At 46.5% G+C, this 16972-nt stretch overlaps 2 protein-coding genes across 3 annotated transcripts in view; both read left to right on the forward strand.

Annotated features, from left to right (window-relative positions):
- P3H2 (prolyl 3-hydroxylase 2) overlaps positions 1 to 16972 on the forward strand; it is a 123297-nt gene that overhangs the window by 24990 nt on the left and 81335 nt on the right. The gene's annotated exons all lie outside the window — the stretch shown is intronic.
- On the forward strand, positions 841 to 6716 carry LOC140917050 (uncharacterized). The gene is made up of 2 exons (XM_073359046.2): positions 841 to 5363; positions 5954 to 6716. Exons 1-2 carry the CDS (start codon positions 4778 to 4780, stop codon positions 6472 to 6474), a joined length of 1107 nt encoding a protein of 368 aa, XP_073215147.1. The 5' UTR covers positions 841 to 4777; the 3' UTR covers positions 6475 to 6716.

A 16972-nucleotide genomic window follows, 5' to 3' on the forward strand; every position in this document is an offset into this window, starting at 1 on the left:
TAAAGGGTCCGTTAATCCCATTAAATTTAAAGCAGCAGGAGGATAGTAATTGGAGAAATTAACTGATTTATTTGTTCAATTCCAGTGCATTTTTTCCTGGAATAGAATAGAAAATGATTGCGTATATTCGTGTGAGGTAAGAAGAGCTGTTGCTAGTGCTCATATTGTATGTAGCCCGTTGGAAGATCGCCTTGGTTAAAGTACGTACATTTCCTTTCATAGCTTTCCTTCTTTCACGGCAGCCATGACTTTTTTCTGGTCAATGAATTCCTAATGTGTAACCCACACTAATCCAGTGTGGATCTTTGTCCCTTGTCTAGTGGCTAGACCTAGTTCCCCTTAGCTCAGTGGCTCATGTTGGATTAATGTGGGTTGCACCAGATGGGAGGGAACCTAAGTTATTTCATTTGTATTTGTCTGGCAAGGTGCTCAGTGCAGTCTCTTGTAGGAGAGCAGTGGTTACCGTAATGAGCGTGTGAACTACTGACCGACTCTAATCTAATGGTGACAGAGGCAGGTCACTGATTCAGAGCGATCTGGATCTCTTGGTAAACTGGGCACAAGCAAACTCCACTTTTTTAATGTGGCTACATGTAAATGTATTATTTGTTTATGAACAAAGAATGTAGACTGCACTTACAGGATGGGGGACCCTATCCTGAGAAGCAGTGACCTTGAAAAAGTTTTGGATGTCATGGTGGCTAATCAGCTGAACGTGAGCTCCTAGTGTGAAGCTGTGGCCAAAAGGGCTAATGAGATCCTGGGATGCATAAACAGGGGAGATCTTGAGTAGGAGTAGAGAGGTTATTTTACCTCTGTATTTGGCACTTGTGATACCACTGCTGGAATAATGTGTCCAGTTCTGGTTCCCACAATTCAAGAAGAACCCTCTCCTGATAAATTGGAGAGGGTTCAAAGAAGAGCCATGAGAATGATTAAAGGATTAGAAAATCCTGCCTTATAGTGATAGACTCAAAGAGCTCGATCTATTTAGCATAACAAAGAGAAGGTTAAGTGGTGATTTGATGACAATCTGCAAGTATCTACATGGGGAACAAATATTTAATAATGGGCTCTTCAGTCTAGTAGAGAAAGGTCTAACCTGATCAAGTGACTGGAAACTGAAACTAGGCAAATTCAGACTGGAAATAAAGTGTAAATTTTTAACAGCGAGAGTAATTAACCATTGGAACAATTTACCAAAGGTCGTGGTGGATTCTCCTTCACTGATTAATTTTTAAATCGAAATGGGATGTTTTCCGAAAAGCTCTGCTCTAGGAATGACATTGGGGCAGGTCTCTGGCCTGTGCTCTGCAGGGGCTGAGACTAGATGATCACAATGGTCCCTTCTGCCTTGGAATCTAGACATCTATAAATAAAGGTGGAATAAATAGGGATGAGGTGAATAGACATGGCTGTGTCACAAATGTTGCCACAGCCCATGTTCACCCGCTGTTGGAAATACGCATTATTCAGTCTGGAGAACAAATACAAAGTCCAAATAAATTATTAGTTATTCATTTATATTTCACCTGTGCAAAATTGTCATGAAGTGTTAGAATTTTAACAGTAGCAAACCAACTGCTTACGGACTGGACTATTTAGCTGTGCTCAGAGTGCTTCTTCACAACTAAGATGGATTCCATTTCTCCTCGTGCATCCTTCACAAATAGTTCCAGTTAGATACACCTCTGCAAACCCACTGAAGGGAATGTGGTGGCACAGGTGTCCCTGAGGGCAGATTTTGCAAATAACACATGGTAAGGAAGGAACCCAGCTTGACTATGAGCCCAGGTTGAATATGCTGCATTGGCAGTTAGGAAAGGACAATCTTTGTACTTGTAAACTGTGCCCATTTGTTACGGAGACAGCAGGCATGGATCACCACATGGTGTTTGTAGAGTCACTTTTCAGAGTAGAACCACTCTTCCAAGCATTGTGATTTAGATGTAATTAGATAACTAGTGCACTTACTGACTCTGACATCTTGGTTAATTAAACTGACTTGAACTGAATTTCTGAGCAGAGACAAGAGCAAGATTTTCAAAGCACACAGCATTGGCCTGATTCTGCTTCCCTTCAAGTCTATGGGAGTTTCACTTATTCAGGGGGAGCAGATTATGCAGACACTGGGTGCTTTCTCTCAGGGCAAATAAACAGTGGTGTCCTACCTGAGGCAAATGACAGACAAAGAAATGAATTTGTCATTTCCTGAGGTGGCGTAACACCGGGAATATTCTCTCTGACAGCTCACATGCTCCATGCTCATTTGGGAAAAAGTTGTTGTACTCTGCTAAATCGGGAAGGCTGTTGATATTTAGCTTCCATTCGGGTTATGCTCCCTGTCTTGGAAACTGGCTGTACGACAATTGCATATTTTCTTGAGGGGAGGGGTAAGGCTCTTGTTTCCCACAGGCTCTGGTATACCCCTTATTCTTTGCTGAGTCAAACATTTGCCATTGCAAAATCCTTTGAGGTCTGACTCCTGGGAGTTTTGTGTATATTCCAGTTTTCCCACCTTGCAAATTCCCCAGCTGGACATGGTGGTTTCTGCCCAGAATAGAACACAGGTCACTGACTGACCAAGAGATATTTCCTTCCGGAGAATCTGGTCTGTACTGTGTGTTCAATTAACGCATGGGACCTGATCAGCCTTACCTAAATGAAGGCTTCTCACCCAAGTCTCTGGCTGTGGGTGGGATTATTTGGGCTGTTATAGCTGTCGGCAAACTCTTAGCCCCTAGCTGTGCTAAGCTAATGGCTGCTGCAGCTGCCACATCTGTGGAAGGGACACTTCTCTTCAGAGTAGAAATAGCAACATAGATCCAGTCTGGCAGGTGACAAAAAAGGCCCTGCCTTCATCCGGATCTACTCAGGCCAAGATTTTAGAAAATGGGTGCTGAAAGTTAGGCTCCTAAATCCGTATTTAAAACAACAGCTGGGAGCGTGCTTCCCAGCGTGGGTGGGCAAGCATGCACTAGCTGTTCTTAAATTAACATGCTAAAAATAGCAACATAGCCACAAATGCATGGCAAGCAGGTTGGACTAGCCACCCCCATAGGTACTCTGGCGGTCAGGCCAACTAGCTCAGGCTTCCTCCCATTCAATTGTGGTCACAATGCTATTTTTAGTCTCTGTCTGCACCGGGAAGCACTCTCCCAGCTGCTGTGGAGACATACCCCAAAAAAGTAGCTTGGTCTTCAGAAGCCCTGAGTCCATTAACCTCAGCTTCAGGCTACTAACTTTGCCTTGGCATTGGAGAGATGAACGTATTCTTGCCACACCTCCGTATAGTAATGACACAGTCTCACCCGAATCATAGAATATCAGGATTGGAAGGGACCTCAGGAGGTCATTCTAAATCATTAGGTGTTCTTATGGCTGGTGATAGGTGACCTTATAAAAACCCAGCCAGAGAAATTGTTCTGAGACCCTGTTGTGGGAAGGCCGCAGCGTCATGAAGGTCGTCCAAAAGAGAGAATAGTTTTAGGAGAAAGGGTTAGCATTTCTCTCTTCCAGCAGCTCAGTTAGAAGCAGCCCTCCTGGAGCAGACTCTGGAAAGTGTAAAGATTCTTGGCTTGTGTCATTCTTAGTGATGCACAGACTCTTCATTTGGTTGTCAACCTGTCGAGGAACAGTAGAGCCCTCATTAGTATTCCAAGTCACAGAAGTCATTCTAGTCGCCTGAAACTTTTAATCCTTGTACAAGAAGCATGCAGACCGTGTCAGTTCCTTTGCTTTGACTTTATCTTGCCGAGGTGGAGGAGGTGGGTGGGGTAGGGTTACCAGTTTTGGTTGGATGTATTCCTGGAGATTTCATCACATGAAGTTAGTCTTTAATTAAAGACTAACCTTTAATTCCTGGGGACTCCAGGCCAATCCTGGAAGGTTGGCAACCCTAGGTAGGCGGTGGGAAATGATCATAGGTGTGTTATTTACTGATTCATATGGATATTGACTTGTGTGTTCTGGGATAAATCCCAGCACCTTCTGAATGAATCTTTCAGGATAAAAATAACCAAAGAGCCGATGTGAATAACATGATGCAGTTTGCCGATCCCTTGTGCAAAGCAAAGTTTCAGCTAAGACATACCACCTTTTTAAAGCGAGGGAAACAAAAGTCAGGGTTATTGGAGTCCCTGCTGGGGAGCTGAAGACTGGGTGAACATTTGCAGGGATAGGGTGAAATGCAGGCTATGCTGGGAGCTTTGCAACTGCCTGGATGTCTTTTGGGCTAACCTTTGTGCCTTGGAACTAGCACTGCAGACGGACTTTCTAATCCTGCATTTTGAAGGATGCCCATTTCTTCCGCAGCTTCTTTCTTTCACCCACCTCCTCTCCGGTTCCATGTCATTCGGTGCTACGGATGCCAAGGGTTCACTCTCTAAATATCTGCTCTTAACTGAGGTCCTGATCTGCAAGCCCTGGTCTACACTAGGACTTTAGGTTGAATTTAGCAGTGTTAAATCGATGTAAACCTGCACCCGTCCACACGATGAAGCCCTTTATTTCGACTTAAAGGGCTCTTAAAATCGATTTCCTTACTCCACCCCTGACAAGTGGATTAGCGCTTAAATCGGCCTTGCCGGCTCGAATTTGGGGTACTGTGGACACAATTCGACGGTATTGGCCTCTGGGAGCTATCCCAGAGTGCTCCATTGTGACCGCGCTGGACAGCACTCTCAACTCAGATGCACTGGCCAGGTAGACAGGAAAAGAACCGCAAACTTTTGAATCTCATTTCCTGTTTGGCCAGCGTGGCAAGCTGCAGGTGACCATGCAGAGCTCATCAGCAGAGGTGACCATGATGGAGTCCCAGAATCGCAAAAGAGCACCAGCATGGACCAAATGGGAGGTACGGGATCTGATCGCTGTTTGGGGAGAGGAATCCATGCTATCAGAACTCCGTTCCAGTTTTCGAAATGCCAAAACCTTTGTCAAAATCTCCCAGGGCATGAAGGACAGAGGCCATAACAGGGACCCGAAGCAGTGCCACGTGAAACTTAAGGAGCTGAGGCAAGCCTACCAGAAAACCAGAGAGGCGAATGGCCCTTCCAGGTCAGAGCCCCAAACATGCCGCTTCTATGATGAGCTGCATACCATTTTAGGGGGTTCAGCCACCACTACCCCAGCTGTGTTGTTTGACTCCTTCAATGGAGATGGAGGCAACATGGAAGCAGGTTTTGGGGACGAAGAAGATGATGATGAGGAGGAGGAAGTTGTAGATAGCTCACAGCAAGCAAGCGGAGAAACCGGTTTTCCTGACGGCCAGGTACTGTTTCTCACCCTGGACCTGGAGCCAGTACCCCCTGAACCCGCCCAAGGCTGCTTCCTGGACCCGGCAGGCGGAGAAGGGACCTCCGGTGAGTGTACCTTTTAAAAATACTATACATGGTTTAAAAGCAAGCATGTGAAAGGATTGCTTTGCCCTGGCATTTGCGGCTCTCCTGGATGTACTCCCAAAGCCTTTGCAAAAGGTTTCTGGGGAGGGCAGCCTTATTGCGTCCTTCATGGTAGGACACTTTACCACTCCAGGCCAGTAACACGTACTCGGGAATCATTGTAGAACAAAGCATTGCAGTGTATGTTTGCTGGCGTTCAAACAACATCCGTTCTTTATCTCTCTGTGTTTATCCTCAGGAGAGTGAGATATAATTCATGGTCACCTGGTTGAAATAGAGTGCTTTTCTTCAGGGGACACTCAGAGGAGCCCGTTCCTCCTAGGCTGTTTGCCTGTGGCTAAACAGAAATGTTCCCCGCTGTTAGCCACGGGGAGGGGGGAGGGTTGAGGGGGTTGCCACGCGGTGGGTGGAGGCAAAATGCGACCTTGTAACAAAAGCACATGTGCTATGTATGTAATGTTAACAGCAAGGTTTACCCTGAAAGAGTGTAGCCACTGTTTTATAAAATGTGTCTTTTTAAATACCGCTGTCCCTTTTTTTTTCTCCACCAGCTGCATGTGTTTCAATGATCACAGGATCTTCTCCTTCCCAGAGGTCAGTGAAGATTAGAAAGAAAAAAAAACGCACTCGAGATGAAATGTTCTCTGAGCTCATGCTGTCCTCCCGCACTGACAGAGCACAGACGAATGCGTGGAGGCAAATAATGTCAGAGTGCAGGAAAGCACAAAATGACCGGGAGGAGAGGTGGCGGGCTGAAGAGAGTAAGTGGCGGGCTGAAGACAGAGCTGAAGCTCAAATGTGGCGGCAGCATGATGAGAGGAGGCAGGATTCAATGCTGAGGCTGCTGGAGAACCAAACCAGTATGCTCCAGTGTATGGTTGAGCTGCAGCAAAGGCAGCTGGAGCACAGACTGCCGCTACAGCCCCTGTGTAATCAACCGCCCTCCTCCCCAAGTTCCATAGCCTCCACACCCAGACGCCCAAGAACGCGGTGGGGGGGCCTCCGGCCAACCAGCCACTCCACCACAGAGGATTGCCCAAAAAAAAGAAGGCTGTCATTCAATAAATTTTAAAGTTGTGAACTTTTAAAGTGCTGTGCTTAAAGTGCTGTGTGGCATTTTCCTTCCCTCCTCCACCACCCCTCCTGGGCTACCTTGGTAGTCATCCCCCTATTTGTGCGATGAATGAATAAAGAATGCATGAATGTGAAGCAACAATGACTTTATTGCCTCTGCAAGCGGTGATTGAAGGGAGGAGGGGCGGGTGGTTAGCTTACAGGGAAGTAGAGTGAACCAAGGGGCGGGGGATTTCATCAAGGAGAAACAAACAGAACTTTCACACCGTAGCCTGGCCAGTCATGAAACTGGTTTTCAAAGCTTCTCTGATGTGTACCGCGCCCTCCTGTGCTCTTCTAACCGCCCTGGTGTCTGGCTGCGCGTAACCAGCAGCCAGGCGATTTGCCTCAACCTCCCACCCCGCCATAAACGTCTCCCCCTTACTCTCACAGATATTGCGGAGCGCACAGCAAGCAGTAATAACAGTGGGAATATTGGTTTCGCTGAGGTCTAAGCGAGTCAGTAAACTGCGCCAGCGTGCCTTTAAACGTCCAAATGCACATTCTACCACCATTCTGCACTTGCTCAGCCTGTAGTTGAACAGCTCCTGACTACTGTCCAGGCTGCCTGTGTACGGCTTCATGAGCCATGGCATTAAGGGGTAGGCTGGGTCCCCAAGGATACATATAGGCATTTCAACATCCCCAACAGTTATTTTCTGGTCTGGGAATAAAGTCCCTTCCTGCAGCTTTTGAAACAGACCAGAGTTCCTGAAGATGCGAGCGTCATGTACCTTTCCCGGCCATCCCACGTTGATGCTGGTGAAACGTCCCTTGTGATCCACCAGAGCTTGCAGCACTATCGAAAAGTACCCCTTGCGGTTTATGTACTCGCCGGCTTGGTGCTCCGGTGCCAAGATAGGGATATGGGTTCCGTCTATGGCCCCACCACAGTTAGGGAATCCCATTGCAGCAAAGCCATCCACTATGGCCTGCACATTTCCCAGGGTCACTACCCTTGATATCAGCAGATCTTTGATTGCGTGGGCTACTTGCATCACAGCAGCCCCCACAGTAGATTTGCCCACTCCAAATTGATTCCCAACTGACCGGTAGCTGTCTGGCCTTGCAAGCTTCCACGGGGCTATCGCCACTCGCTTCTCAACTGTGAGGGCTGCTCTCATCTTGGTATTCATGCATTTCAGGGCAGGGGAAAGCAAGTCACAAAGTTCCATGAAAGGGACCTTACACATGCGAAAGTTTCGCAGCCACTGGGAATCGTCCCAGACCCGCAACACTGTGCGGTCCCACCAGTCTGTGCTTGTTTCCCGGGCCCAGAATCGGCGTTCCACCGCATGAACCTGCCCCATTAGCACCATGATGCATGCATTGGCAGGGCCCATGCTTTCAGAGAAATCTGTGTCCATGTCCTCATCACTCACGTCACCGCGCTGACGTCGCCTCCTCACTCGGTATCGCTTTGCCAGGTTCTGGTGCTACATATACTGCTGGATAATGCGTGTGGTGTTTAATGTGCTCCTAATTGCCAAAGTGAGCTGAGCGGCCTCCATGCTTGCCTTGGTATGGCGTCCGCACAGAAAAAAGGCGCGGAACTATTGTCTGCCATTGCTCTGACGGAGGGAGGGGCGACTGACGACATGGCTTACAGGGTTGGCTTCAGGGAGCTAAAATCAACAAAGGGGGTGGCTTTACATCAAGGAGTATTTCAGGCAGGACTTCACGGAGGGTTCCAATAAGAAATGGTGCACCTAAGTAATTGTTCTTATTGGAACAAGGAGGTTAGTCTGGCCTCTGATTGATACATGGCTAGATTTACCTCGCTGCACCTTCTCTGTGAGTGACTGCAGTGTGACCCAGAGGAATGAGTCCCCTAGACAGGGGAGGAGGCAAATGAGTACAAAACAAATCTGGTCTATTTCTTGTTTTGATACACTCCATCTATCTTTTATATCTCTGGCTGGCAGCAGACGGTGCAGAAGGACTGCATGCCATCCACATCTCATGGCTGCCCGGCAGAAGATGATGCAATAGGACTGCTAGCCATCCTCATCTCTTGCCTGCTCACCATAAGATGGTTCAATAGCACTGACTGCAGGACTAAAGAGAATGACCTGGTCAAGTCACTCCAAATTTAGTCCCTGCGCCCATGTCTGCCCAGGCGCTCGTGGACGATGTGGCCAGGAGCACTTCGGACATGACGATGACAACTACCAGTCGTATTGCACCGTCTGCTGCCAGAAGACAATGGGTTGCTGCTACTGTGTAGCAATGCCGTACCGTGTCTGCCAGCACCCAGGAGACATATGGTGACGGTTACCTGAGCGGGCTCCATGCTTGCCGTGGTATGGCGTCTTCACAGGTAACTCAGGAAAAAAGGCGCGAAACGATTGTCTGCCCTTGCTTTCACGGAGGGAGGGAGGGAACGGGGGCCTGACGATATGTACCCAGAACCACCCGCGACAATGTTTTAGCCCCATCAGGCATTGGGATCTCAACCCAGAATTCCAATGGGCAGCGGAGACTGCGGGAACTGTGGGATAGCTACCCACAGTGCAACACTCCGGAAGTCGACGCTAGCCTCGGTACTGTGGAAGCACTCCGCTGAGTTAATGCACTTAATGCACTTAGAGCATTTTCTGTGGGGACACACACACTCGAATATTTCTAAATATTTCTAAAAAATTGACTTCTATAAATTCGACCTTATTCCATAGTGTAGACATACCCCAAGAGACTGAGAAGCTATTGGAAAATGCCCAGTTCCCTCAGCTTCTGGTTTCAGTAGAGTTGAGGGCTCTGGGCATCTCTCCAGATCAGGCTCTTACCAGGAACGGCTTGTTTGGAAGGTGGGAGGGTTGTTGTAAATTCCACTCTGATATAGACCAGTTTCATTTGATTTGAAACAAGGTCACATTCCCAGATGTGTATTCTGCAGCTTGCCCTGAAACCCATTCCATGTGTTGTTTTCAGGTCCCTCGGACTGAAAACAAACAAAAAATGTGAAGTGCAACTTGGATACCAAATGAGGTCATCTGACAAGAAAACCCACTTGTCCCAAGCTTTTATTGTAGCTGCTGTTTCTCACCTATATTCTTACCATTGAAGATGCAACTTGTTAGTGGAGTTAGCAAAATAATTTTGCAGACATCTTCCATTACGTCCCCCTTTCTGGGAGGAAACATGAGGAAAGAGGGTGGTTTTCACGGTCCGTATCATATCAAATGTGAGTCAGTCAAAGGATCCAGGATTTTTAAGTGCAAGTGAGAAGCATAACTGTGAGCAGTAAGTAATAAAATTTCACTTTTCCAGGCCCCAGCATTTCTGGTTGTCCCAAGTTGCTGGACTGGTGGGTTTCTCCTAGTGTGATATCCTCTGTTATTTTGATAAATAAGATTAGTGTCTATTGACATTGAGAAGCGAAGCCAAGCCATTATTTTGATTCCAATGAAATGCAATTAAAGTAACAAGCCTCTTTTCTTTTGTGTGCACGTGCACTTGGAAGATGGTTTTATTCCCCTGGCAGAACCCTCAGGAATCCCTGAGAAAGGAGGAAAGATGCCGAAAAGGGAGCAGATCCAAGAATGAGGAAATGCAGTTGTCGTTACCAGATGGTATCTTACACCGTGTGTAAATGCTTGGGGGTTTGGGATTTGTTCTGCATGTTTTGTTTGTGCTCAAAGAAGTTTTCTGGACAGTTTGGAAAATTTCTGGGTGCTGTTCCCAGTGCCTTGGTAGAGGGGTGTGTGTGGGTGTGTGTGTGGACTGAGTCACCAATACACAATACATTCTACATACAATCTCCTTCTGGTGTTTTAAGTTCTCTGCAAAATGAACTATGACTCTCTTGTTGTTTTCAAGTCTTCTGCCCTTCCATTGTAGAGCTGTGTAAGAATTATTTCTCCGCACAGTGCAGTGTTGCATTGGTAGTTGTGGGGTGTGTGTGTGAATGTGATGGTGAGGGAGGGAGTTACCCGTTTCTTTTGAACCGTCTGCAAAGTAGAGGTAGGGGTGTGTGAGCCCACAGTTGTGCATGAAGTTACATAGACCTGGGGTTGAAAATGTATTTGTAAATCTCTTCGCGGATGAGGAGTGGGTTAAAACTGGTCCTTCCCACCTAGCCATCATTTATGGATACAGATTGCGGATGAATATGGCCAGTGTTAACATTGACAGAGTGTGCAAGAGGCCACGGGACAAGGCTAAGGGCAGAAATGCTGAAATCACTGAGGAAGTTGCATTGGGTGCCAAAGGATCCCTGAATAATAGCAGGGGAGGCCTGAGTTTTTATTCCCAGATAACACTGACTTTGTTGAGCTTCCAGGACAGATTCCCTGGCTCCCAGCACACAGGCCTGTGTGATACCAGGTCCCCACTGAGTGGCAGTTCAGGAACCTGCACAGGAAATATTGGATTTCTGCATGTGGTATGTAAAAGTGGAAGATAAGGCTGATGTGCCAAAGGGGCATTCCAGAGCGTAGGCTACACATTGTTGGGTATTACACAGCCGTGGTGCCCACCTAAGGCATCTGGCTGAGAAGAACCTCCAAAAGCAGAAAGGCATAGGACTAGATCTCTGATTCAGGACCCAGCAAAATAAGATGACATCACTGAGTCTGAGTTGGCTGCATTCGGAGGGGCTTCAGAACACTATACAGACAGTAACTGGAGTTGAAGACTTTGAATTCCTTAGTGTCTTGCCGAGTTGTCTGTGGTCTCATATATGTAAGCAAAGTCTTCTCTAGTGGGTAACTTAGAGTTATCTCATCCAGACAGAGGAAGTCTCTCACCATTCTCATCCTCTGAGCTAGCTCGGATTCTTTATAAATTGACTTTATTTAGTTAACTGGAACCTGAGGTTTAGAGTCTGATCTACTGCCCATTGAAATCAGTGGAAAGGCTCCCATTGACTTCACTGGGCTTTGGATCAGTCCTTTTAGATCACACGTCTTTGTCAAACTCCACCTTGGATGATTAGCTTTCTACCGTTCTAAATTCCTTCTGTGTTTTCAAATGTAGACAGCACTGAACTGTGCAGCTCAGGCCCCTTCTACGCTAGAGATCTTCATGGATAAAACCACTTGGCATTACCAGCTTGTGTGCGGAAGAGGGGACATCCTGTCTGATTCTCCCCAAACTGCCTCACACCTTTAGGAAACTGAGATGGAATTTTTCCCTGCTTCTTTAGGGCCCCCACTACAAAGAGAGGTTGTGAGAGCCCTGAATTCCTCCTGGCCTTATCCTTAAAGGAAGTGATTAATTTGCATTTGCAGATAAATCAAAATGAATGCTGTTGCCTGCTTTATTTCCCCTCTGCCCCTTTGCAGAACAGATCACTAGAATGGATGGGTAATAATTACTAGCATCAACCACCTTGCAGAGCACTGCTTCAAATAGCTTTCCATGTAGTCTTTCTGCTCTGTTTACATGATAAGTTCCCAATGTTTAAAAGTTCTAGTTAAAAAGCTTATCCTATTAACAGCTGTCCACTTTTTTTTTCTTTTTTTAAGCATGACGGGGGAGTTGAAGTTCATTTGTTTATGGCTGAGCAGGTTTTGTTGGCCTGCCAAGCAGCAAGGAGTGCTTGGCGGGGTGATGCTGAAAACATTCAGGCCAAAAAATATAAATGTCTCAAAATTAAGGACGTATGCTCTAAATTTTTCTTTCAGTTTTCGTAAAAAAAGTTTGCTTCATATTACAGAGGGAGAGTGGAAGAAGGAATGGAGAAAGACCAGTGTTTCAGACACCAGTTGGTACGAGAAGGGAACCAAAGCAAACACCGTCAATTTATGGCAGTGGCTCTCAACCTTTCCAGATGACTGTGCCCCTTTTAGGAGTCTGATTTGTCTTGTGTGTACCCCGAGTTTCCCCTCACTTAAAAACTGCTTGCTTACAAAATCAGACCTAAAAATACAAAAGTGTCCTGGCACACTGTTACTGAAAAATGGCTGGCTTTTTCATTTACCATATATTTATAAAATAAATCAGTTGGAATATAAATATTGTCTGTACATTTCAGTGTATAGTATACAGAGCAGTAGAAACAAGTCATTGTCTGTACGAAATTTTAGTTTGTCCTGACTTCGCTAGTGTTTTTTATGGAGCCTGTTGTAAAACTAGGCATATCTCTAGATGAGCTGGTTTACCGCCTGGAAGACCTCTGTGTACCCCCAGGGGTATGTGTACCCCTGGTTGAGGACCACTAGTTTATAGCTTCTAAAGATGGAAGAGGTAGTGTAACAGGGCACTGATCTGGGGCATATGCAAGCGACCCAATGCCCTGTTTCAAGGCTCTGGCTGATGAGTTGAGTCAGGTGACAACCTTGAGACATCACTTCCTCTAAGAGGAAACCTACTCAAGGAGGAAGATGGAAGGACCAAGAGGGACTCTCTGCACCAGCCAGGCAGAAGGTCTGATAGGAGACAGAGAGCAAAAATGGTCTAGTGGTTAGGACACTAACCTAGGTCTCAGGGGACCCATGTTCTGCCACAAACTTCCTGTGTGACCTTGGGCAAACCGCTTAGTCTCTCTCTGCCTCAGTTCCCATCTGTACAATGGGGATAACCGCACTACCCTGCACCACAAGGTGCTGTGAGGTTGAAGACATGAAAGATTGTGAGGTGCTCAGATACAGCAATGGTAGGGGGGGGCCCAGACTGATACCTGCAGGAAGCAGTGGCAGAAACCTTAATGGGAAGAGGCTATAGGAAAGGCCAGGAAGGAACTATAGACATTGAGCTGAGAGGGAACTGTTTTGTTAAACATAGAAAATCCCAGCGAAAGGGAGTGAAATCCCTGCCGTTGTTCCAAGCCTTATTCAACATACTGGCCGGGGAGTTGGGCCACCAGCTTGCAAATACCAATTTCACTTTTATCCTACGGGTGTGCTTTGCAGTACGTCCTAAACAGGCATCCAGGCACCATCGGCCATCACTGAAGCCACCTGTTAAACAGGGCGATCAAAGATATTGGAGGATGTTGCCTTCCCACATTGAGGATCATGCCTGGTATTATTTCTGGAACTGGGATTAGCACAAGTTTTCCAAGAAGAAACTTGCTACCCCCATGGCTTTACAACTGTCTGCTTAATTTCATCTTTATATATTTAAAAAATAGATATGAGATCTCGGAGCCAGCATGTATTCAGACAGTCGTGATGACTGCTTCTGGCATGTTTAAGAGCAAACACTCTGTATCTTGGACCAGTGGCAAGGAAGCTAATGAGGTGTCTGGAACCAGAGTGTGAAAATTTGAAGCTGTAGCAAAGGGCTGGAATTTGGTGCCTTTTGAGGTAGTGGAAATTTAGTACTTGGGGGAATAAAAAATATGGATCTCGGTGAAACTGCTTTTAAGGGAACTGGACAGGTCAGGGGATTAGTAATGATCTGTGGCACTTCTTAACCTTAGAGTCCTTCATTCCACTCCTGCTCAGGCCATTGATAATGACTGATGGTAATTTCCACCCAAAGGGAGTTTTGGGGCCCATGTGAAATGAGTTGGGTAATCTTAGTTCTCTTCTTAGTTGTCCCATGTGGTGAAACCCCCATTGCAATTGGCATCATTCCTTGCAGTCTTGCCAGAAAGGGGGTGGGGATCGAATATAGCTGGAGACCGTAACGTCACCATCTATAGAGGTGGTATTTCTAGGGGTTGGCATATTTTCAGTGCAGTGAGGTAAAGCTTCCAGAGCGGAGAGGATTTCATTGATCTGGGCTGTCAACCCAGCATGTCTGACAAACACTGGATTTATACAAAGATGTGATACATTTATTCCCCTTCCCACCGAAAGGTTGAGGATTGCCTGTTTTTATGCATTGGCTTAGGGCCTCGGTCTCTAAGAAGAATCTGATTAGGGCATGTGATACGTGTTGCTTGGGAAAGTAGGAGAGTATCTACAGCACCATGCTGTTCAACGGGCTATGAATACGGGCCTATGGCTTCTGTATCCCCACTGGCGGTAATGAGTGCCTGGAAGAGGCTCCTTTACGAGCCGCCCAGTGTCTCCAGATCCTTTCCTTTATCCCAGGTAAGAGCACATAACCCCTCTGCTGTAAGCATCTTGCCCAAGTACATTCACTCATTATCAGGTAGCCTTCCTGTCCAGTCTCCATAATTCAGACTTCTTAAAAACAAGATACCACGGGCTACGCTTGTCTTTGACCTACACCTTTGGTAACCCATATGGGGTTTGGTGTCCGTTAGGTTGCGCCGGTTGAGACGGGGCAGCGTTAGGCTGCACCATCTCAGAATGGCTCGAGGTCCATACTCCATCCTGTCCAACATAAGCCAGGTCTCCGTGCTCTGGGCATTCTTGGCTTCCAGGCTTGATTGTAACAACACACTGTGCTTGGGAATGAAACCAGATACATAAAATAATATCTAGCAAGTACAAGAAGTTGCTGGCTTGTCAGATATGGTCTCTTGTCACCCTAGTGCTCTGATTGCCTCAGTGGTTGTCCATAGTCTAGCGAGTTTAAGATCTAGGTGTTGGTCTTCAGAGCTCTCGGTGTGCTTGGGTTGGGCTCTAGCACCAGACCCCACATCTTTCTCTACAAATCCTTCCATGATTGCTGCACTGCCCAAGAACAATGAGATTCTCAATGACACAGGTAGGACTGGAGATGAAGTCTTTTCAGTGGCTGTCCCATGACTGTGGAACTCCCTTCCACATGACTGAATCCTGGCCATGATGCTCACCCCTTCAGGAACGAATGCAAAATCTTTGCTATAGCTTTCCCATAATGATATAAAATCTTTTACCTGTCCTTGGCGGGGGGTGTGTGTGTGTGTGGGGGAGACGAAAGAATTTAGGTCAACATGTGGACCATCCATGTGATTTTATGTTAGTAAGGCATCAGTTGGTACAATTACAGGTACAATTACGTAGAAGGATAGAAACAATTATTTTTAAATTTATTCCCATCTTAGTTTAGGGCTCTCACTTTCCCTTAGGATGTTACCGTTCATTATTTTTCCCTTGTACAAGAGGAGCAAGCTCCCTATGTTTTTTTTCTTGCTTTGGCATGTTCATGCCAAATGATGTGTTTGATCTTTAGGGTTTCCTCTGTAGCCTTGTTTCTGGGTCCCATAATTCAAGATGGCAGTAAGATCTCAGAAGTACTATAGATGTTACAGGTAAAAGGAAAAGCTGAATTACTTGTGTGTAATATTTTCTGGGTTTCATTGGCATCCATATCTAGCCTGTCCCACTAAACAGGAGGGCGAGATTCATTCCAGTTTTTAACTAATGTAGAATGTATTGAACTGCCGATGCTTGCTAGGAAAATAATCAGCCTCTCCAGTGGACCTGGCCTCACTTCTGACATAAATGGTCACAATTCCTGCTGTGCTATCTTTGCAGATGGCTTTCAGGGGGCGGTAAACCCTCAGCATTCTCTTCCTTCTGGAGGTCTGGGAAAGAACCAAAAAAGTCAACTGCTAATGTTCTGTATCCAACCAGGCGAGCAATTATTATTAAGAAGTATGGGCTGGATGAATGGACTATAAGGTGGATAGAAAGTTGGCTAGATTGTCGGGCTCAACGGGTAGTGATCAATGGCTCCATGTCTAATTGGCAGCCGGTGTCAAGTGGAGTGCTCCAAGGGTAGGTCCTGGGGCTGGTTTTGTTCAATAGCTTCATAAATGATCTGGAGGATGGTGTGGATTGCACCCTCAGCAAGTTTGCAGATGACACTAAACTGGGAGGAGAGGTAGATACGCTGGAGGGTAGGGATAGGATACAGAGGGACCTAGACAAATTAGAGGATTGGGCCAAAAGATATCTGATGAGGTTCAACAAGGACAAGTCCAGAGTCCTGCACTTAGGACGGAAGAATCCAATGCACCGCTACAGACTAGGGACCGAATGGCTCGGCAGCAGTTCTGCAGAAAAGGACCTAGGGGTTACAGTGGATGAGAAGCTGGATATGAGTCAACAGTGTGCCCTTGTTGTCAAGAAGGCCAATGGCATTTTCAGATGTATACGTAGGGGCATTGCCAGCAGATCGAGGGACGTGATCGTTCCCCTCTATTCAACATTGGTGAGGCCTCATCTGGAGTACTGTGTCCAGTTTTGGGCCCCACACTACAAGAAGGATGTGGAAAAATTGGAAAGCGTCCAGCGGAGGGCAACAAAAATGATTAGGGGACTGGAACACATGGCTTATGAGGAGAGGCTGCGGGAACTGGGCTTGTTTAGTCTGCGGAAGAGAAGAATGAGGGGGGATTTGATAGCTGCTTTCAACTACCTGAAAGGGGGTTCCAAAGAGGATGGATCTAGACTCTTCTCAGTGGTAGCTGATGACAGAACAAGGAGTAATGGTCTCAAGTTGCAGTGGGGGAGGTTTAGGTTGGATATTAGGAAAAACTTTTTCACTAGGAGGGCGGTGAAACACTGGAATGGGTTACCTAGGGAGGTGGTGGAATCGCCTTCCTTAGATATTTTTAAGGTCAGGCTTGACAAAGCCCTGGCTGGGATGATTTAGTTGGGGATTGGCCC

The sequence above is a fragment of the Lepidochelys kempii genome, chromosome 9 (assembly GCF_965140285.1).
Source record: "Lepidochelys kempii isolate rLepKem1 chromosome 9, rLepKem1.hap1, whole genome shotgun sequence".
NCBI classification, from domain to species: domain Eukaryota; kingdom Metazoa; phylum Chordata; order Testudines; family Cheloniidae; genus Lepidochelys; species Lepidochelys kempii.